The sequence below is a fragment of the Mustela nigripes genome, chromosome 8, assembly GCF_022355385.1.
Source record: "Mustela nigripes isolate SB6536 chromosome 8, MUSNIG.SB6536, whole genome shotgun sequence".
NCBI lineage: Eukaryota > Metazoa > Chordata > Mammalia > Carnivora > Mustelidae > Mustela > Mustela nigripes.
Window position 1 is genome coordinate 18,284,179 of NC_081564.1, and position 22,919 is coordinate 18,307,097.

Consider the following 22,919-nt stretch of genomic DNA (forward strand, 5'->3'; position numbering starts at 1 on the left):
GTAGCACCACTGATATTTTAGATGGAATAATTCTTGGTGGTTGTTGGGAAGGGACACTATGGGCCTTATAGGATATCAGGCAGCATCCCTGTTATCCCCCTGGCCCCTGACTAACCGCCATCTTCCCACACCCCACCACTAAGTGGGGACAACTAGAAATGTCTCCAGGTGCTGCTGGGTTCCCACTGGGAGCAGAATCACCCTCTGTTGAGAAAAGCATACATCCCTGCACTCACCTGTGCTCCTTCAGTGTGGCCAAGTGACTTGCCCTCTGCGGGCCTCATTTCCTTGTCTATAGAATGGGGAGGACAGCCGCATTCTGTTCCCATACAGGATCCTATTCTGAGGAGTTAGTGTCAGACACCTAACTTGAAATGCTTGACAGATGCTCCGTCGGTAATACTAGGTACCGTGTGCCAAGCCTGCCTTTGTCCCTCCAATGTTGTAACTAATATAATCCTCATCACAGTCTTCCTAGGCAGGTACCAGTGTCCTCAACAACCTCTGTTTTTCAGAAGAGGAAACGGAGGCACAGAAAGGTTGAGAAACTGGTTCAGAGAGGCATAGTTAATCCTTGGCATGGTTGGAATTTAAGCCTAGGTGCCTGGCTCCAGAGCTTGCAGATTGTTTTGACAGATTGTGGTCTCACCCATTTCCTCCCCAAGTTCTGATTCAGCCCACATGGTAATGGCGCTCCATCCTTGGTTGATTTTCTCCAGGGGCCTGAGCCTCAACAGAGCTAACACAAATAATCATGTGTGGTTTTCATCTTTGAGAGCAAGAAAGTCCTTCCTGAAGAAGTGCCCAAGTCAGAAATGGGCAGACTTCCTCCTGTGGTCCAAATTTGGCCCACTGCCTGTTTTTGTAAATAAAGTTTTATTGGAACACAGCCACGCCCACTCCTAGCCATATTGTGTATGGCTGCTTTCACACCCCAGCAATGGAGTGGGATTGTTGTGACAGAGACCGTATGGCCCACAAAGCCAAAAATATTTACTATCTATCTGGCCCTTTATAGAAAAAGTTTGTGGATACCTGCAGTAAGGAATAAGAGAGGAGTTTGGGCCTGTGGGAGGGATGATGTGGCCATAAATGGTTCTAAACCCCCTCTCAGTATCTTCATGCCTCCATCTCCAACACCTGGTCCTTGGGCACAGAGGAGGCAGAGACCAGTTTTGAAACGTGGAGTCAGATTCAGAGTCAGAGGAGGGCATTTCCAGACTCCCATGTTGCTGGGACTGTCTGTACCATCTGGTGTGGTAGGCGTGAGCCTCATGCAGCTCCCAAGCACTTGAAATGCAGCGAATTCGAATGGAGATGTACCCTAAGTGCAAAAGACATTCACATTCTGAAGACTTTGGAGAAAAACCAGAAAAGAATGCAAAATATCTTACCAGTCATTTTATACTGACTCTCAGTTAAAATGGTCACATTAGGGATATACTGGGTTAAACAGAATATATTGCTGAAATTGACTTCATCTGTTTCTTTTCCTCCTTTTTGTGTGGCTATGGGAAATTTCTAAATTAAGCATGTGGCTCAGGGTGGATTCCTATTGAACAGAGATGGTCTAGGGCAGGGCTGACATACTGGACTGAATAATGATGTGTGATGTGTTTGGTGGGGGTGGGGTGTCTTGTGTCTGGCTTCTACCCACTGGATAGATGCCAGTAGCATCTACCAAATTCTCAGGTTGTAACAATAATAAATGTCTCCAGACATTGCCAAAAGCCCTTGAGGGGACAGAATTGCCCCCATTGAGAACTGCTGGTCTAGATAGAGCATGGATAATATGGGGCGGGGAGGGGGGATATCAGTCAGAAGACTGTGAATAGGTCTTGGGGTCTGATGCCCTGGGTCGGAAAACAATCTCCACTCTTTGTTCCCTGGGTGGTCTTAGGCATGATGCTTACATCTGTGCCTCAGTTCCCAAGTCTGGAAAACGGGATAGTAATACTTGCTCTCAGTAGGTGATAGCTGTCATTAGTGGAAAGAGAAGCAGGACCTCAGTGAGAAAAGGCTCTTAATGCCAGTTACCACCTGCTAGGGCTGTGGGTGGTTAAGCACTGTTGTCCTTCTGAGCCTCAGTTTCCACTTCCGCAGAATGGGAGAAGAGATGGATCCCCAATGGGGTCACTAAGGATGAGAAAGCAAGCAGGCTTTTGTAGGGCATTTGACAAACATCAGCATTCTTTCTTCCTTGATGCCAACACAGTACATGGAAGCTATGCAGAGCCAAGCAGGGGAGAGGTAAAGCCCTGAAGGGTGGGTTCTTCAGCTGTTTCTATGTTCTGCCCACCTCAGACATTTCATTTCACTGGTATTTTTTGTTTTGTGTTTCAAGTTGCTCCTGACCCCCTGGGCAGCACTGTCTTCAATTCCGTGAGACCCGCCTGGATGGTGGTTCCTGCCGGCCGATCTGTGCTGGTGGTAGCCAGGGGCGGTCCAAGGGCACGAACTGGATGGGGCACCGCCTTCCCCAGGCCGGGCCTGATGCAGCAGCCCCCCAGTAATGTCGGGGCACCTCCCACACCTGGGGCTGAGTGCTGGCCACCTCTGCCATGTTGTCATTTGAGTCTTGGTCCCCAGGGTGAGGGAAGCAGGAGCCAAACAGATGCACTCATGCTGTCCAGCCTCCACGTGGCAGAATGCTGCTAAGAGTGTTGTGGGATCTGTAGGGAAGGAGTCCACTGGTGATGCCAGCAGAGTGTGAGGGGCTGGGACTGAGGCATATGGGCCACACCTTGCTGAAACTGATCCATGCTTCCTTGAGGTTGGTGGAGACCTGAGGATGCTTTTCTAGAACATTTTACAGGGGCTCACTGGTCTTTCGTGGTCAGCTCATCAGTGAGTCAGCTTGGGGAGGATATTTGTTCACTATCGTGGGTAGGGTGGGCCCTGTCTGCTCCTGAGCTCAGATAACAGGTGACCCTGGGTCCACAACTCCCGCCTTGCAGCCCGAGAGAAGAGACCAAGATTACCCATTATCCTTGGAAGGCATGGCCTGTGGGACAGATGGACACCCTTCTCAGTCTCCTAGGTTAGAGCTTGGCAAACTAGGGCCCACGGGCCAGAGCCAGCCTCATTCAGTGAGACCCATGAGCTAAGAATGGTTTTTACATTTTTTTTAATGACTGAAAAAAAATCAAAAGAATCGTAATATTTGTGACCTGTGAAAAATGATACGAAAGTCAGATTTCAGTGTCCATAAGTAAAGTTTTTTTTTTTAATATTTTATATATTCGTTAGAGACACAGCAAGAGAGGGAACACAAGCAGGGGGAGTGGGAGAGGGAGAAGCAGGCTTCCCACTGAGCTGGGAGCCTGATGCAGGGCTCGATCCCAGGACCCTGGGATCTTGACCCAAGCCGAAGGAAGACACTTAACGACTGAGCCACCCGGACGCCCCCATAAATAAAGTTTTTTTCTTTTTTAAATATTTTATTTATTTATTTGACAGATAGAGATCACAATAGAGGCAGGCAAAGAAAGGGGGAAGCAGGCTCCCCACTGAGCAGAGACCCCGATGTGGGGCTCAATCCCAGGACCCCGAGATCATGACCTGAGCTGAAGGCAGAGTCCCAACCCACTGAGCCACCCAGGTGCCCCCCATAAATAAAGTTTTATTGGAACCTAGCCATGCTCACGTGTTTTCATCTTGTGAATGGCTGTTTTGCACGATGACGGCAAAATTGAGTGGTTGTGATTGTGGCCAAAGGGTTCACAAACCATAAAATGTTTACTCTCTGGCCCTTGATGGAAAATTGCCTACTGAGCCCTGTCCTAGAAAAAATATAGTCTTTGCACCTGTCTGGAACTGCCAAGAGGCCAGAAAGTTAATGATAGAAATTATAATGTGTGAGTCACCATTGTGTTTTCCATGCAGCTGTGGAGACATGGTGATTTCCATGGAGCTGGAAGAGAAGGCAGGGAGGGAAACTCTGAGTGCTGTATCCTGGGAGCCCAACATCAGGAACACCAATATCCATGTTAGGAGATCAGCTATGCCCTCTTGGTTCTCGAACGTGGCTGCTGTTATTAAAATTGTCTTTTGATATACAGACTTAAAGGCTCTATCTCCAAGAGGTTTAAGTTCAGTAGGTCAGGGGTGGGATACAGGCATATGGCTTTTTAATAAGCCCCCCCATGATTCTGGGTGGGGGTCACTCACCTGTTTGAGACCTATTGATGGAATAGCTATATGGCTCAGGATGATGGACAGTGTAGGTGGGCTCATCAGCAGGAACTCCCCTGGGTCCCTTGCCCTTGGGAACCCTGCCTCATCTGTTGAGTTAGGCTCCCTTCTGTCTCTCTACTAGAGACTCTCACTCCCAGAGAGTCTGTCTCTGGGGACTCAGGACCATCATCCTTCCCCAGAAGCCCCCATCAAGCTCCTCTCCCTTCTTGTCAGCCTCCTGTGAGGACACTTGAATGACAACATGGTGAGGCTTGGCTTCCTGTTCTGGTACTGGGTCTGTTTTCTTGGGTCTTGTCTCCCTTTCTATCTTTCCCCCCACACTCCACTACTTCCTCTCTCTTCAGCTATCTTCAGCTCTGCCTGTCTGCTGAGGGTCCCGGGTCTTGGTTGTAGCTTTCACTGAATCAGGTGGGCTCATAGGTCTGGGTCAGATAATGATTGGGGTTGCTGTCTCTGACTGTCAAATTCAGGGTCTTTCCCTGTCCCCGTGCTGGCCTAGAGGTGAGCTGCTTGCTTTGGGATGAGGTTTCTGTGACCCACATAGGCCTCACTGGATCTCTTGCTCCATGCCTCCTGCCCACCATAGTCCCCCAGGACCTAATGGATGTCTCCGTGAGCAACCTACCACCCCTATGGCAACCCAGCCCCCGGAAATCCTCCTGCTCGTCCTGCTCACAGAGTGGCTTGGTCGATGGCGGCTCATCCAATGGCTGCAACCATGAGAGGTATGAGGGCCTTAATCTGTGGGTGGAGGTTATGGAGGGATTTGCCAAAGATTTGTAGATGCCCATTCCTTGCCTAGCACTGAATTCAGAGGAGGAACATAAGTTATGGAATTGTCGAAGAACATAAGTTATGGAACATAAGTTATGGAATAGCCTTGTGGAGTCCTAGCTGTCTTTGCTTCCTTCCATGTTTCAGTCAGGATAACCAAGGTTATGTTGCAGTAACAAACAGTCCTGAAATCTCAATTGCTCAGTAGGACAAAGGATGGTTTGTCATACATACCATGTGTCTCTCATGGGTCAGCTGGGGGCTCTGCTTGGGGCACATTAAAGGGCCTGGCTGATGGAGCCAAACCATCTAGAATATTCCCAGTCCAGTGACAGAGTGAAAGTTGGCTCTGGGGCACCTGGACAACAATGAGAGGCTCCACCTTGGATGCAGGACATACTCTCTCTGCTCATGCCTCATTGACCCCATCCACAGCAGGCCAGGAAGCACAGTCCTGTCATGCTCCTGGAAGGCAGAAACTAGAAATACTACTCACTGCCAACCAGACGTTCCTCAGTTTGCTCCTCCACCGAATGGGGATACAAATGCTTGCTTTGTTTAGCTATCCTAAGAACAAATCAGATACCAGTTTAACGTGGCCAGCATGTGGTACCCAGTCCCTGGCAATGTTCAGTAAGTAACACTTCTTATTTTATTGGATAAAGTTTGATCCCCCAGATCATCTCTGTCCTGGCCCATAGATCTCATGTGTCTTCAGAGCTGCCCAGTGCAATAATGAGACTGGTCTTGATTCCCAGCTGACTCCACCTGGCCTGCCTGGGGATAATGGAGTCCCTTTTTCCATGCTGGGCCTCTGGCCCAGTGGGTGGTCCAGTCTTCAGCCATAGGAGCTCAAGGGGTGGGAGCTGGCATCACATTTTTGTAGTCATCTAAGGCCTGGCTTTCAGCACATGGTCCAAAAGCAGAATCTCCATTTAACTTGATCCTAAGCTCATGTGCACATTGTCAGTTTGAGAAGCACCCCTGTAACCAGAGTTTCTCCCGTTTGTGTGCTTCAGAACCACCAGGGGGAGGTGACAGTGCTTCTGAGACAACTTCCATAGGGGTCCTGATCCAGTAGGTGTGTGCGGGGCCCAGGAATCCAAATGTTGGAGAAATGCCAAGTGATTCTTGTGCTGTGGTCCAGGGGGCATTGAAAAACGCCATTCTAACCTAGTGTCCCCGTTTGTGGCATCTGCTTACATACCTGGAATGATAGGGAGCTCACCCTCTTTCACATAGCCAAGTCTGTTGTGGAACAGCTGTGTGTGTGATGCTATTCTTAGGTAAACTGACCAACCCTGAGCCCCACCAACCTGAGGGCACGATGAGGGTGATTTTCATGCTTAATGGTTCTATGTGTGTAACTGGAGCACTTTAGCCATGCCTCCTTCCTGTCTTTTTCGGTTTTCCTGGGTATCCCCAGGATGTCCTGAGAAAAAATATGCGTATATTCCTCCATTCTGTTCTCTGCGAGGATGCAGAACACGCCCATCAGCAGTCCTTGATTTCCCCACTAGTGCTGGGTCCTTACTCCTCTCTTCTCTTTCAGCCAGCTGCACCCCACCTCCCCAAATTCCCATGCAAGGAGAAGCTCTGAGGCATCACCTACTCTGCAGTCAACCAGACTCTGAGTCCTGGTCTGGCTCAGTTTGGTTTAGCTGGGTCACTTCAGAGGTCAGAGCTCTTTGGGCAAGTGACAGAAGCCCACTTCAGACTGGTTCACATACAAAAGAAAATCTTGACAGAACTAAGGAGTCTAGAAGTACAGTGACTTCAGGCATGGTTGGCTCCAGACGCTCCTATGATGCTCTCATTCTCAGGCAGGCCCTCCTTATGCAGGGCAGAAATGGATCCCCGCAGCCACTGCCCTACATCCTTCTGGCTTAGGGACTCGAGCAGAGAATAGTGTGAGTTTCTCTGTAGTTCTGACAAAATGAGTTTGGGGCTCATTGTCCTTGATTCAGATTGGATCACATGACCACCTCTTACCCAATGCCTGTGACTCCAGCCTGAGTCCTGTACTAGGTCGAATCAGCTCCATCCAAGCCCCAGAGAGTTGGAGAGAGAGAGACCCCAAAGCCAACAGGAGGAGTGGCGGTATGGGTAGAAACCATAGTCCTCCTAGAGTCCCCTTGCCTGGCTGGTTTTGTTTTGTTTAAGATTTTATTTATTTATTTGAGAAAGAGACCGTGAGAGAGAGCATGAGAGGCTAGAAGGTCAGAGGGAGAAGCAGACTCCCCTTGGAGCTGGGAGCCTGATGCGGGACTCAATCCTGGGACTCCAGGACCATGACCTGAGCCGAAGGCAGTTGCTTAACCAACTGAGCCACCCAGGCGCCCCTGCCTGGCTGGTTTTAATCTGCCCCTTGCAGGTAATGAACTGTGCTCCTCCAGGAAACATGGGCTCTGTGTGGTCTTTTCTACGTGTCCTCTCTTCCTCCACCGCAGGGCCCCGCTGAAGCTCCTCTGTGACAACATGAAGTACCAGATCCTTTCCAGAGCCTTCTATGGATGTGCGTATCGGTCTCATTTGCCATTGTGGTCTATGGGCACATTTCTCAAATGCCTATTGTATGGCATCAGCATCAAGGGAAGGAGCCTGGCTCTGGCACCTGAACCCCAGCTCCCCAGTTCCTAGATGTGTCTAGATTAGTGAAGCTATGCAGACGTCTTAGAGCCTGAACCTCCTCAAGCAGAGCCTGGGCATAAATTTTATCTCTGGGCTCTAAGAGAGGGCAGCCAACCATGGGGCTCCTCAGGGGAGGGGTTTGGCTAGTCACCATGGCATCCCAGTGCCCCCTTAGAGGGTTTGTTCTCAGAATGAAATGAGAAACGTGAATAAACCCCTAGCAGCTGGCATTACCTGTCATAGGTGCTCAGAGTCAGTTCCCCTCACCTGTGGGCATAAGCAGAAGAGTAAAGAAAAGTTAAAAATTAAAGCTTAAACACAGGTATTCTGGTTATTTCCATTTAACACATGAGGAAACGAAGGCACAAGGAGGCAAAGTGACTTGTCCAAGGTCGCCTAGGACAGAGCTGGGACTCAAACCCAGGCCTGCCTGACCACAAAGCTGGTTTGTTTTTGTTTTGTTTTGTTTTTACTCTGCTGTGTTCATTCTTAGCACATTTTATTTTCTCAGCCTCTCAGCCTAAATGGGGGAGAGAAAACCTGTGTTGTCAGGGATTCTAGAAAAGTGTTGCTATATCCTGCATGGGCCTGGAGAACAGCAGTGCCAGCCATGTGCCCAAGCCCCTGGAGGGACAGAGAGAGTGTAAGCTCCCCAAATCAAGGTTTTTGCCTATTCTGTTTTCATCCATCCCTGGTGCCTAATTCAGGTCCTGGCATGGAGCCCAGATAGAAAGGCTTCATGGAGGAAGGTCCAGATGCATGGGGGTCCAGATGCATCTCAAACAGTGTTATGCATTCAATGGCTCTTCCCTGATGGGGGTTGAGAGCCCAGGTCCTGGCTCTATGCAGCTTGGGTTCCAATCCCAACTCCGCACTTCCTAGCATTATGATCCAGCCAAGAGACAGAAAAAGTCTATGCCTCAGTTTCCCCATGTCTAAGATGGAGAATGTAGGAGTACCTGTTCCATATGTGGAATTTAGTGACTTAAGGATGTGAGCTCTGGGCAGTTCCCTGGCATGTAGTATGTGCTTGTGTAAGTGTTAGCCATTTCCTCCTCTTCCCCCTTTCTCTCCTTTCCCTCCTTCTCCTCCTTCTCCTCTTCTCCCTCCTCCTCCTCATTGCTGGTAGGGGCCAGTCCTCAGGCTCCAGATGGCCCAGGGTCCTCTCTGGGAGCTAATAAGGGAGAGCCAGAGGGAGGGGGCATAGAGCAAACACAGGCTGGCATTTGCTGAGTGCCTCCTGTGTACCAGGCACTGTGCCTTCCAGGTGCCCAGGGCAGAGCAGATGAAGGGCCGCAATTTGGTGGCTTGTAAGAGTGCAGAACCATCTTTGAGAGCAAACCAGGTGCATCTCTCAGGGCCTTCTTTATCTGGCTGCACTTTGAAAAAGGAGTCGTCCACCTCTGTCATTCTCTTTCTCTCCTGGGATGGATTGGAAGCACCCAGAGGCACTGTGAGCCTGTGGGATCACTTCCTGCCTCCTTCCTGCTGCTCCTTCCCTGCCTCCTGCCTGTGGCTTAAATACCTTGGCTTCCAGGTAAAGAGGTAATGTCACCCTAGCCCAGGCTGAGGAAGATGATCAGATGTCCCCAGGCTCATACAACTGTTAAGCAGTCAAGCCAGCAAGGGGTTTTGCCCCTCAGAGCTCCTTGCTTGTCTGGAAGAGAAGGATGATGGGACTTTCTAGGTCACAAGGGTTCACAAGGTTTGTGGGTGAGGTAGTGCTTTGAGATCCATGAGGTAAGGCAAGGTGGGTTGGATGGTGGATGATGGCACTCTCCCTCCCTCCCTCGCTAGGGCTTGCCTACTGCAGACACCTGTCCACTGTGAGGACCCACCTGTCAGCCCTGGTCAATCACATGATTGTGTCTCCGGATTCACCCTGCGATGCTGGGTGCGGGCTGACGGCCAGGATCTGGGAGCAGTACCTTCAGGACAGCACGGTAAGGCTTGGCCTGGCTTGGCCTACGGTGGAGCATAGCCAGTGGGGGGACCATTTGGTCATCTGAGCAGGACACCCACCTGGTTATGGGGACTGAAGGCTGTTAGGATACCTTTGGGTTCTTGGGGTGCCTGGATGGCTCGGTGGGTTAAAGCCTCTGCCTTCAGCTCAGGTCATGATCTCGGAGTCCTGGGATAGAGTCCTGCATCAGGCTCTCTGCTCAGCAGGGGGCCTGTTTCCTCCCCTCTCTCTGCCTGCCTCTCTGCCTACTTGTGACCTCTGTCTGTCAAATAGATAAATAAAATCTTTAAAAAAAAGAAAAAAAGGATACCTTTGGGTTCTGCATACCCAGACTGAAGGTCCCTCCCTTCTTGAGAGTTCCAAGACCCACAGCCCCCTTCTGCCCAGATGGGTGGGAATCAAGGAGGATGGAAAGTATGCTTGCTTGTCTAGGAGTAAGAATGAATTCTTCCTCAAGCATTTATTAAGCACCAACTGTATGCTCAGTGTTGTAGGAGGGACTGTGAGTTCTCAGCAGGAAGGGACCTACAGTGCAGTTGAACTACTTAGAAGGACAATGGTAGCTAAGTCAGAGGAGGGAGGTGGGCCCAGGAAAGCCCACCACCTTGCAGAACTCTTCCATCTCTGCCTCAGGGCCTGACAATCCTCCCATTATATACTCCACCTGGAGACAGATTTCTAAGACTTCTTAGAAAGCAAATGTCCCCACAAGGAAGGTGTTTACATTTGAAAAAAGTGTCAAGGTCAAAGTGTTTGGGAAACAAGATGGGTCAACTTTTCTGTATCCTGCTGCACTTCCTAGAACCTTGGGTAGGCCAATGCGCTTATATTGTCCCTCTCAAGAAACTGGGGGTGGCTGGGGGGTAGGCAAGCATAAGGAACAAGCCCCTGGAATGTTTAGGGCCCTAGGGACCTTTAAAGTGCATCCCATGGCCGGTGTGGAAGGCAGAATCCATTTTGACAGATGCTAAGTGAACCTCCCTCAGGAGCAGACATTCAGAAGAGATGGCTGATACCTCCACAGGATGAACACGATGGCTCAGTCCACTGGGTGCTTCTCACCCAGGGCCCTGGGGAGGGCCAGGCCCGTGAGCACCTGGGTTAGCCTGGCTTCCCCACGCTGGGGAAAAGCGCTATTCTGTGCATGAACTTGGGAACACTGGGGGACTCTGGGGAAAACAAACTGGTTCCCAAACCTGGGTAAGCAGGAGGGTTGTTTGACTTGAATGTCTACTTACAGTGACAACTCAAATAATGAAGAATGCAGGTGTAGAGGACAAAAATTGTTCATGTACCTTCTTCCTGCCGCAGTGCCCTGATTCTAATCTTCCGAGTTAATGAATAGTATCAGTTATGTCGAGACCCTGCCATATTTTTCCTGTGCTTATACATTCATAGATAAATCTACATAGATATATCTGTAATTCTTATTTCTGCAAAATGAAGTGACATTATATCTGTATTTTAAGCAGCAATTTCATTTTATATCAAAGATGTCTTTCCAATCTCTAGGTGAAGTACTGAATGCTAACACCTTAGTGCCTCACAGATGAGTAGCCCATAATTAATTCAAATCTTCCCCTAATGAGAGACATGTGGACTCTTTCTCTTTTTAAAAAATTATTCCAAACAGTGCTTCCATTGACATCTTTATAAGCACATATCACTCTGACCAGTGCTTTTATTTCAGGGGTTGATTCCTAGAAGTTAAATTGATTGATGTGCATTTAAAATTTAAATAGATATGCCAACTTACTTTCTCAAAAAAGTCACTCTCCCTGGCAGCCAGAGAAAGTGCACATTTCCTGAGGAATTCAAAAGATTTATAGACTTCTGGGCTCCACTCCAGCACTACTGATTTAGCATCTCTGGGACTGGAGCCCAAGAATTTATATTTTTTTAAAATTCCCCCAAACATTTCCAGTGATCTCCCCAGTTTGGGAGGTACTAGTCTAAGGACAAGTTGGTTGAAAAAAATAAGTCAGTCAAAAATGAGTATTTTTTAGTCTAACAGTTTCACAACCCTTTCACAAACTGGCCATATTTTTACCCTTCTTGGTTGCATTGTTGTATTAGGGTGGACTGAGCTGCAGTAACAAGTGGTCCACACTTTGTCAGTTGCTTGACATCATGGGGTGTATTTCTTGCTCACGGAGGAGTCCTAGGTGGGCATTCCTGGCCAGTGGGCCTCTGTCTTCCGTCCAGAGGTTTTGGGGTCTCTCAGTCTCATGGTGCCACCATCCTCCAGGGCCTCATGGTCATCTGCCTCCAGGCAGCAGAGGGGAAATGCAGAATCTGAAGGGAATACACCTGCTTCTTCAAAGCTCTGGCCTGCAAATGACTTATATGACATCCTGTCACATCCCATTGGCCAGCATCTAGTCACATGGCCACCCCTGCCTGCAAGGGAGGCTGGGAAATGGAGTCCAGCTATAGGTTCCAGGACCCACACAGGTGGATTTTTGATGAAGAGTTTATAGCCTCAGCCACAAATGGTTCTTTGATTTTTAACTAGCATTGACAAGACTTTCTGCAGAATACAAATTAAAATTTCCAACAAAGCAAAAGAGTGGCTGGTTTTGCCATTATGGCTGGGTACATCTAAGATGATCATTAAGTTGGGAAATCAGTGGGACACCTGGCTGGCTCAGTAGAGCAGGTGACTCTTGATCTCAGCGTTGTGAGTTTGAGCCCCACGTTCAGCACTGAGTTTACTTTTAAAAACGTGAAATATGCTTATAATTTTGGGATGTGAAGACGTAGGAGGAAACAACCCTACTACCCTTCAGAGTAGCTTTCTAGTAGTCATTGGTATTTTCCATATGCACACACACACACACAAACACACAAACATGAACAAATAGGACCTGCTAGTCCCCCAGCCTGACTAATTATAACCGCAAAGCCTTTGCCTGAAAATGAGTTCTTAAAAAGAGGGCAAATCTATTGGACAATACAGCAGACAGTTGTTAAAGTCATCCTAGTGTGCACAGAAATTATTAGTGCATGAAGACCCAGCTGGAAATGTGCATTTTGGATCGATTTACTTTTAAACAATTTTCTTTGTGCTGAGTCAAGATTAAAAACTTTGGGATAACGTTGCCACATCAGCACAATGCACAAAATTGACTAAAAATTAAGTAGAAATGCTAATTAATTCTATACTGGCCTTTTGGGGTTTTTTGTAAAAAAAAAAAATGGGTTCACGCTAGATATGTTCTGCATCTTGGTGGGTTATTTTCCAGTTGACAATATACTTTGAACATCTTTTTATGTCAGTTCTCATGGATGCATCGCCATCCCTACCTATACCCACGTAGGGGATACATTGTTTCCCTATCAGTGGGCAGTTGGGGCTTTTCTCCTATGACGCCAGGGTGGATATCCTGGTACACACAGCTTTGCTTATTCACACACCATGATCTCTAAAGGCCAGATCTGAGAAGTGGGACTACCAGCTCACAGAGCCCTCCTTCCAGTTTTCTGTTGACCAAACCCTTTACTTCTTCCCACCTACCACAGAGTTACGAGGAACAGGAGCTGCTACGCCTTATCTACTATGGGGGCATCCAGCCAGAGATCCGCAAGGCCGTGTGGCCCTTCCTCCTGGGCCACTACCAGTTTGGGATGACAGAAGCAGAACGGAAGGAGGTTGGTGACCTTTAATGGGCCGCAGGATCTTTGGCAACTAAAGGAGCCAGGGGCCATGGGGCTGGGGGTGCTCTAATTTCATACTGGACCAAGATGGGGCAGGGGAACATGGGGGAGCCAGGAAGCTCCAGGGGATGGCTGTTCCCTAGAAAAGCAATGCAAGCTACAGATACCATTGTTTAAAATTTTATTTGGGAGATAATTATAGATTCAGATAGTTACAAGAAATAATGCAGAAGGATTTCGTGTATCCTTTATCCAATTTCCCTCAATGGTGGCATCTTACAAAACTGTAATATCACAATCAGGGCATTGACGTGTGTGTGTGTGTGTGTGTGTGTGTGTGTGTGTCATCACCACCACAGTCAGCATACTGAACAATTCTGGTGCCAACAGGGTCCTCGTGTTCCCCTTTTTTAAGCCACACCTCCCAGCCTAACACCTGGCAACCACCGCTCAGTTCTTTCTTCCTGTAATTTTGTCATTTCGACAATATTGTATAAATGGGATCACGTAGTATATAAGTTTTTGGGATTGACGTTTTCACTCAGCATAATCCTCTGGCAGTCTATCCTTTCTATGGCAAAGAGTTCTCTGGTATTCACGGCCTAGGTGCATCACAGTGTGACTACCCACCTGTTGGTGGATAGGTGAGTTGTTTTCCCAGTTTGGGCTATTGCCAAGAAAGCTGCGGTGAACATTTGTATTTTCATGGGAGCGTTAGTCATCATCAAATGCTCAAGTGTACAATTGCTGGGACACATGGTACACATGCTTCATTTCAGAAGAAACTGTCAAGCTTTTGTAGCTGCTGAACCATTTTCTAGTCCCACCAGCAATATCCCAGTGAGCCACACCTGCATCCCACCTGGAGTTTTGGTCTTGTTGCTATTTTTTTATGTTAGCCACCTAGACAGGTGTAAATGATGTTTCATTGTGGTTTTGTTTTTTTTTTTAAGATTTCATTTATTTATTTGACAGAGAGAGATCACAAGTAGGCAGAGAGGCAGACAGAGAGAGGAGGAAGCAGGCTCCCCACCGAGCAGAGAGCCCGATGCAGGACTCGATCCCAGGACCCTGAGATCATGACCCGAGCCGAAGGCAGCGGCTTAACCCACTGAGCCACCCAGGCGCCCCTCATTGTGGTTTTAATTTGCATTTCTCAAATGGCCAGTGATGCTGAACATGTTTGCACACACTTCCTTGCCACCTGTGTATCTTTGGTGAAGTGTCTGCTCTCATCGTTTGTCCGTTTTCTAGTTTTCTAGCTGAATTGTTTGGGTTTCTACTGTTGCATTTGGAAGTTCTTTATATGCTTTAGATATTTTTTCTTTGTTGGATAAATGGTTTGCAGATATTTTCTCCCAGTCTGTGTCTTATCTTTTCACCCTCTTCATGGGATCTTGTGCAGAACAAATTTCTAAATTTTTGATGAGATGCAGCTTATCAATTTTTCCTCATATATACTGTGCTTTTGGTGTCAAGTCTAAGAACGTTTTGCTTAGTTTGCCCTAAATCCCGAAGATTTTCTCCTATTTTCTTTTCTCAAAGTTTTGTAGTTGCACGTGTTACATTTAGGCCTGAGATCCATTTTGAGCTCATTTTTGTATATAGTGGGTGGTTTTGGTCAAGGTTCATTTTTTGGCCTGTGATGTCCAGTGGCTCCAGCACCATTCGACAGAAAGGCCATCCTTCCTTCATTGAACTGCTTTTGCACCCCTGTCAGCCATCAGTTGGGCACATTAGTGTGGCTTCCCCATTCTGTTCCATTGATCTAATATCACCCTGCAGTGAGCCATCTTCAGCTGATACAACCTGGGGCACCTGTGTTCATCTTAATTGTCCAGTGAATGTGTTAGTAGTAGTCCCATTTTGAAAAGTAGAAAGAAACAGATGCCCATAAATATTTTTTAAAATGATAAGTTCACGAGGAATTATAAACACTGTAACAAAGAGGTCCTGCCATACCCCTCACTCAGCTTTCCCCAATGGAAACATCATGTAGAACAGTAGCCCGTTACCAAAGCCAGGGCATTAGCATTGGTACAATAGGACTCACTTGACTGCAGACCTCACTAGGATTTCACCAGCTTCTGCATTAGTTTGTGTGTTCACGTGTGTGCAGGTGCATGTGTGTGTGCATGTGTATGCGTAGGTCTACATCATTTCATCAAGGTGATACTAATTTTAATACGAAATTCTTATTTAACCCAACATACCCAGTACATTACCATTTCAGCATGTAATCAATATTAACATTATTGAGAGATTCTCCCTTCTTTTATTCAGACTAAGTTCTTAAAATCTGGTGGTATTTGACATTTCATACCCATATACCCGCTCTGCTATTGTGTATTTGTCAGTAAATTGACTCACTGTGTGTATAGCTTATTGAAAAAGATACTTGATATCCCTGCCATCAATGGAAAACTGACATGACTTGGCATAATAGACAGAAACCAAAAAAATAAATAGGATATGACGAAAGGGCATAAATCAGTCCCACATAGATGCCATAGCTTACGTAAGGCCTGCTCTCTCATTGTCAGAAATGAGGATTATAAAGTGTTAAAGGAGGTGTTCACGACACTGTGACACCAGACTGACCTTCCCCATAATCCAAAGACTTAAAGTGGAGCTGGAAATAGAAACTACACTGTGATTCCGTATGATAAGACCCCATGCCAGTGAATTGTCTAAAATTGCCTCAGGAACAGCAGGAGGTCCCCACCATGCTTCACCCCCTGCCTGCTGGGCTCCCGACAAACAGGAACAGCATTCTTGGGTGCCAAGCCTTGTGCTTGGGACTGGAGACCTAGTGGTGCGTTAGATGAGGTCCTTGCCAGTTTAGTGAATGTGCAGAGTCAGATGGAGGCAAACCCAGGGGTTGTAAGAGTCCATGGGAGGCAGCAGTGTCAGGCAGAAGGCTCCCTGCTCCCTTTCCAGGCAAGGGGTGTGAGGAAGGCTCTCTAGGAAGAGGGGCCAGCATGAGCAAACCCCTAGGGCAGACTCGTGCATGGTGTGGTGTGGGAGTGTATCTCTGTGGGTTTGTGTGGGAGGGGCGGGAAGTGTGTGGTGGGCATGGTGGTTGGAACATAAAGGACAGGAAGGTGGGGATGACAGAGGTGGGGCTGGGAGGGAAACAAAGAGGAGGCTGTTGAGGGGTAAGTGCATGGTGTGGGGGATCAGGCTGGGACAAGCAGGTTCTGGGAAGGAGGTTCCTGGGGTCATCCTGGTGCAGGGTCATGGAAACCTAGTCTAGGAAGGCAGTGGGAATGGGGAGATGTGCTAGGACAAATCTTCTGGAGGTCAGTGGGCAGGAGGACAGGACTTTGGGCAGGGTAGACCCCGAGCTTCTCTCTGGAAGCCCTGAATAGATAAAGGATTCCCCACCCCTCCCAGCCCAGCATGGGACATTCTCCCTGCCCTTTCTTCGTGCCCCTCCACACCCTTACTTAGATCAGTCTGTCTGCCCCCACTTGTGCTGGAGGCCTGGCAGATTCAGGACCTCAGTTCCCTGGGCCATGTATCAGTAACAAAACAAGTTGCTCTCCCACCACACGGAAAATGAAAATGCTTGAAATCTGTAGCCCTTCTGTTAAGCCATTGCGGGAGTAAAGGGAGAGGCTGATTTTGTTCATCTTTGTATCCTCTGCTCCTGGCCCCGCACTGGGCACAGGGGAGACCCTCATAAATGTGTGGAGGGAGTAGATGGATGGGTGCTCATCTTGTTTCTCCTATGCCTAGTGTGGTACCTAACCCATTGTAGGTGATTCCAGAAATATAGGCAAACGAGTGAATGAGGAAGGAGAAAAGCTAATAAGAAAGGGAAAGAAACAGTCCTCTCACTTCAGTACCCCCTTGGCTTAGTATGCTGCCTGGCAGAGTAGAGGTTCCACAGATATTTGAATGTGTGAATGAATGAATGAATGGAGAAAAGAGGGAGGAAGGAAATATTGAAAGAAAGAAGTGGCCTTGTGCACATTTGTGTACCCCCAGGGACTACCCAGTGTCCTGCATATAGTAGGTGTTCCGTTAACATCTGCTGGCTGTTCATGAATGATGGCTGCCTGTCTCTGGGGCTCAGGGTCCCAGGTCAGGGCTAGCATCCTCTTCTGGCTTGGGCTGGCTCTCCCCAGGGGTGACCTTGCCTCTGCCCTGGCAGGTGGATGAGCAGATACACGCGTGCTATGCACAGACCATGGCCGAATGGCTGGGCTGCGAGGCGATCGTGAGGCAGAGGGAGCGGGAGTCCCACGCAGCTGCCTTGGCTAAGTGCTCATCGGGGGCCAGCCTGGACAGCCACCTGCACCAGATGATGCACCGGGACTCCACCATCAGCAACGAGGTGATGGGCGGCACCCATCCGGGAGCACAGGGTCAGAGGGGCAGTAAAGGCCGGGATCTGCTCCGTTTAGCTATTATAGGAATGGTGACAGCTGGGTGTCTGGAACTGTCACTCCTAGCGTTTGGGTGGGAGGTGATCGTGGAGTTGGACAGACCCATGTTTGAATCCAGCCTCACCATTTCCTGGCTTGGGGGGCAGGGGAGATCTCAAGCAACCACCTTCACTTCTGGGCCTCAGATTATACATCTATAGAATGGGAACAACCATTTACATAGGGGAGGTTTGTGTGCAGTTCATCTGAGATAGTGCCTGCAAAGCTCCTAGACTTGCATGTAATCAGCACATGCTAGACTTTCATGTATTCAGAAAATGCTCGCTGAGTACCTTCCGCATGCTAGAGACAGTTGGGAATGTCCTGAAATGTCAGAAACACTCCAGAAGCCAAGTCAGAACTCTTCGCTCTTTTTTTTTTTTAAAGATTTTATTTATTTTATTTGACAGAGATTACAAGTAGGCAGAGAGGCAGGCAGAGAGAGAGGGGAGGAAGCAGGCTCCCTGCTGAGCAAAGAGCCCGATGCGGGGCTTGATCCCAGGACCCTGGGATCATGACCTGAGCCCAAGGCAGAGGCTTTAACCCACTGAGCCACTCAGGCACCCCCAGAACACTCCGCTCATATAGAACCTCCAGTTCAGCAGCCCAAAGAAGGCGCTGAGAAGAAAGTTAATTCTCTTCCCCAGTGATGTACACTCATCAGTTGCCAGCAGTCATGCTCCCTAGCATAGTAAGCAACCACCCAAAGCCAGTGACTTCTAGCAGTAGACACTGAATGTGTACTCATGGGTGTGGCCCAGGCAAGCACTTCTGAGCAGGGCTGGCTGGGCTCACTCTTGCACCCTCTGTCAGTGCCTGGTCAGCCGAAAGGTTTGTTGATCTATGCTGGGCTTTCTCCCATGTCTGGGGTGACTGGGCTGTGATCCACATGTCCCATCCTCCAGCAGGCTGAGCTGGGCACATTCTCATCGTGAACACAGATTGTAAAGAGACAAAGTGAAAATGCACAAGGGCTGGTAAAAGCTCTGCTCTGTCGAGATTGCTAACATCCCACTGGCCAAAGTAGGTCACAGGGCCAAGCCCTGCATCCAGGTAGGCAGGAACTAGAAGTCATAGGGCAAAAGCTTATCGACAGGGGAATTACAAAAAAATCAAGCCATTCGTGCCAACCAGTCACATGGAGTTGAACTTAAATATTAGCCAGAAGTGTCAAGTACAAGGCAGTGAAAGGTAAGGTTTTCCAGTTGCAGGAGTGAGAGGTGGGGTCTTGTGCCTTCTGTGGGTCCCCAAAGGCTCCAGGGAGCAGAGGGAGACCTCCCCCACTTCTCAGTGTGCAAATAGGAGGCTGGGCCCTGAGGGGACTTTCCCAAGTCAGGAATAGAAATGAGACCACACTTGAGGAATCCCTGCCTGAACTGAGAGCAGGGCCCCCAGGGCCCCAGAGCCAGGATACAGCCTCACCCCTGTTCTCTTGGCCTCTTTTTCTATCAGTCTTCCCAGAGCTGCAGTTCCGGCCGCCAGCATGTCCGCCTGCAGAGTGACTCCAGCAGTGGCACACAGGTGACATTCTGGAGGCCCAGCCCCTTCCGCACCCTCCCCTTCCCGTCACCTACTCACTTCCTCCAACCTGGAGTAAAGGGATTGGGTGTCCATCACGTACAGGTCACTTAAGATTTTTAGCTTTTTATACTAGCATTAAAAATGGAGTTTTTAGTTAACACAAGTAATATATGAATCTCTTCTCCCTGTAAAAAATTAAAATGTTTCAGAGAAAGCTTAAATTTGGCTTTGACCATTCCTAATCCCCACTCGCCCTCCCTAGAAATAGCATCATTTTCTGTGTGTCCTGTCAGCCCCCACTGCTTGCCTGTACATACGCAGAAATATGTATATGGTACATAAAGCATATATTGCAATGTTTGATAATTTTTGAAAATTTCTACATAAATGCCGTCGTATGTGTTGGTCCACAGCTTTCCATTTTATTCAGTGAAATGTTAACTCATCTCACTGGATATTAAATAAAAATGCAAAGCCTCACAAATATGCTTACTATGTCACCTTTTGCATAAAAAGAGGAAATATTAATATTAATATACCTATTTTCAAGAACAATGGATGAATAAGCCAGAAATTAATCAGAATCATTACCCACAGGAATCAGAGGAGGGCACAGGAAAAGAAACTACATTTCCATGAATATCCCTTATTTCCTAGTTCCAACTTTGGAGTTAGGTACGTTTTTTTGTTTTTTTTTTAAGATTTTATTTATTTATTTGACAGAGAGAAATCACAAGTAGGCAGAGAGGCAGGCAGAGAGAGAGAGAGGAGGAAGCAGGCTCCCTGCCGAGCAGAGAGCCCGATGCGGGACTCAATCCCAGGACCCTGAGATCATGACCTGAGCCGAAAGCAGCGGCTTAATCCACTGAGCCACCCAGGCACCCTGTTTTTTTGTGTGTGTGTTTTTTTTTTTTACATAATTTAAAACAATTGAATCAAATTTTTAAAAACCAAAAATGTGATTTTAACAGTAACTCATGTTGGTGACCTAAACACAGTGAAGAAATAGTTCATGTTCCTTTGGAATGTGGTCTTATATCCTTGATAGGATATGACCTCAGGACACAACCAACCACAAATAAATACTCGAGATGGATCCTGGAGGCTTTTCCATAGTGGTTCACACATCTCTAACTACTTCTGGAAACTGATCCATAATAGCCAATCACGTGAATATACTATGCTGTTTTTAGTCTGGTTCCTTATGTTTTTAACTATTTTTTATGTAAAAAACTACGTACTTATAATTTTGTGTGATGAAAAGTACACTCCTTGCCACTTGAATGCCCTGGTGCTCCCTCCTCAGGCAATTTCAATGCTGCCTTATTTCTGGATTATTCCATGTGTTTCCATGCAATAGGCCACTTTTTAATTTTTCACAACAGGAACCCATATTATGCCTGGTTCCCTCCCCTACCCTTTTTTCTGGCTGTATAGTATTCCATGTGCATGTTCTGGATTTTAATGAGTCCCCTGCTGATGGAGATCTAGGTTGTTATGGAAGCAGTGTCCCAGTGGACATCCTTGTCTCTCCATTCTTGTGTTCCTCGTCTTCAGGTGTTTGAGTCTGTAGATGAAGTGGAACAGGTGGAGGCAGAAGGCAGGTTGGAGGAGAAACAGCCCAAGATCCCCAATGGGAGCCTGGCGAACGGCACCTGTTCCCCTGACTCTGGCCATCCCTCTTCCCACAACTTCTCCTCGGGCCTCTCGGAGCACTCGGAGCCCAGCCTGAGCACAGAAGACAGCGTCATGGACACCCAGCGGAATACCCCCCTGGCGCGTAGACCCGGGGACAGCAGCGTGGATGATGGGCAGAGCAGTGAGGCCACCACCTCCCGAGATGAGGCCCCCCGCGAGGAGCTGGCTGTGCAGGACAGTCTGGAGAGCGACCTCCTTGCCAACGAGAGCATGGACGAGTTCATGTCCCTCACTGGCAGCATGGACGTGGCCCTGCCCGGGAAGGAGGGGGCCACCATGGAGCGCTGGGGGGGTGGTGAGGTGGAGAAGCACAGCCAGATGGACAGCGGAGACAACCTCTCAGAAGAGCCTGAGATGGAAAGTCTCTTTCCCGCCCTGGCTTCTCTGGCCGTGGCCACGTCCGCCAACAACGAGGCGTCACCTGTGTCTTCCAGTGGTGTCACTTACTCTGTAAGTCTCCAGGATTCTCCCGCACTTGGGTTTCTTACCTAACAGCTACAGGAGGGTGGGCGTGTCCCATGATCCTCATTTTCCCAGCAGGATCTCTGGTTTGTTACAATTTTCCTCAGCACAGAGGCTGCACTGGAGAAGCCCCTTTGGGAGCCAAGACAAGAGCACAGGCTGTGCTGTTCCAGCTGTCCCAGGGTCAATCCCAACTGATACATGTCACTTTATCTCTCTGAGCCTCAGTTTCCCCATCAGTTGGGTACTTTCCCTCTTGGGCTGTTCTCAGAATTAGTGAATCCAGTCCTCCGTGCTCGACATGCAGTGAGCCCTCAGTCCATAGCAGCCTCAAGGATGAGCCGTTTGGCATACACTCAAGTCAGCATCTTAAATACTCAAGTTTGCTTTCTTGCCAGAAAATCCAAGCCAAAGGATGTCAACTGAGCAAGAGATTTCCTGAGCCAGGCATGGTGTTTCCATTCCCTTTGAAGACTTTGTTATTTCTCTCTAAGATATGCATGCCCATAGTTGACAGAGTCAAACAGACAAGGCTGAATAAGGAAACCAGAAGTGCCCCCCACCTGCCACCATGGAGCTCTCCCCAGAGGCAATCACAATGACTTACTGTGCCCAAATTATCTGGCCTTTACCCCCACGTCTGCCAATAACATCCTTGTACTGCTACTTCTTGATCTTTTTTTTCCCTTTTTCTTCAATTCCAGACAGTCCACACCCACACCCCCACCCCACCAGGGGCACCTTCCCAGCTCCATCCATCCACTGCAGTTATAATAATTTTAGTTAAATGACTGTTTATGGTTCACACTAGGAAACATAATAATGTATATACCACGTAGGAAGCTGTATTTATTTTTTTCTTTCCCACAAAAAGAAGTTTTGTTCCCCCGGATGCGTTTTCATTTCCTTGTCTCTGTTTTCCTTTCCTACATTTGCCGCATATAAATCATGGTTCATCCCCCCCCCCCACCCCCAACCCCAGCCTACAAACTCTGCCAGTGGTCTAAATCTCTCTTGGAACATTCAGACACGTGATGTTTTCTGTTCGTGTTTATGTCTTGAGAAGTCTCTCCAGTGGCCTTCCCTGGTCCACGGCTTCTGATGCACAGCTGTCATCTGGGATTTTTTTCTCCATCTTCACAGGGAGCTTACTTTTTCTTTCGGGTTACACACCTGTGTGCATTATAAACCTGATCTGAAACTCTTAATTATCCAGGGGGATATACTTTATGCTTCACTTGAGCCCTCTATTCAAGGCAGGCCGCTGTCCTTGAGACCCCAAATGTTAGTTTTTCTTCCAGGATTCCCTTACTGGGGATCCGGGTCCTTGGGGGTCCCACCTTAAATGCAGGAGAGTCTCTTATTCGATTCCTTGCCTTAGGGTACAAGGACCCCAAAACCATTCAACCCAAGCTTCTGTTTGCCCATTTGGAAGCTTCCTTCAAGACAAGAGCCAGATTTGGTATTTACTTACCTTTGTGGGTTAAATTTTGGCCTTGAAATGTTCCCATATTTTTCTTGCCATATCATTGCACCTTGTTTTCAGGCAGGGTCAAGTTTTCAGGCCAGAACCCGACTCCTGC

General features: G+C 48.1%; 1 protein-coding gene across 6 annotated transcripts in view; it reads left to right on the top strand.

The window, feature by feature from the left end:
- Positions 1-22,919, top strand: part of SGSM1 (small G protein signaling modulator 1) — an 89,425-nt gene that overhangs the window by 49,870 nt on the left and 16,636 nt on the right. For 2 of the 6 annotated variants that reach the window (XM_059408680.1, XM_059408676.1), the window contains exons 13-20: positions 2,345-2,509; positions 4,784-4,922; positions 7,422-7,486; positions 9,400-9,545; positions 13,088-13,216; positions 17,382-17,564; positions 19,108-19,176; positions 20,734-21,324. In XM_059408680.1, the coding sequence (XP_059264663.1) occupies positions 2,345-2,509; positions 4,784-4,922; positions 7,422-7,486; positions 9,400-9,545; positions 13,088-13,216; positions 17,382-17,564; positions 19,108-19,176; positions 20,734-21,324 (1,487 nt within the window). The remainder of the gene's footprint in view (positions 1-2,344; positions 2,510-4,783; positions 4,923-7,421; positions 7,487-9,399; positions 9,546-13,087; positions 13,217-17,381; positions 17,565-19,107; positions 19,177-20,733; positions 21,325-22,919) is intronic. The other 4 variants (XM_059408677.1, XM_059408678.1, XM_059408679.1 and 1 more) reach the window with 4 other exon arrangements.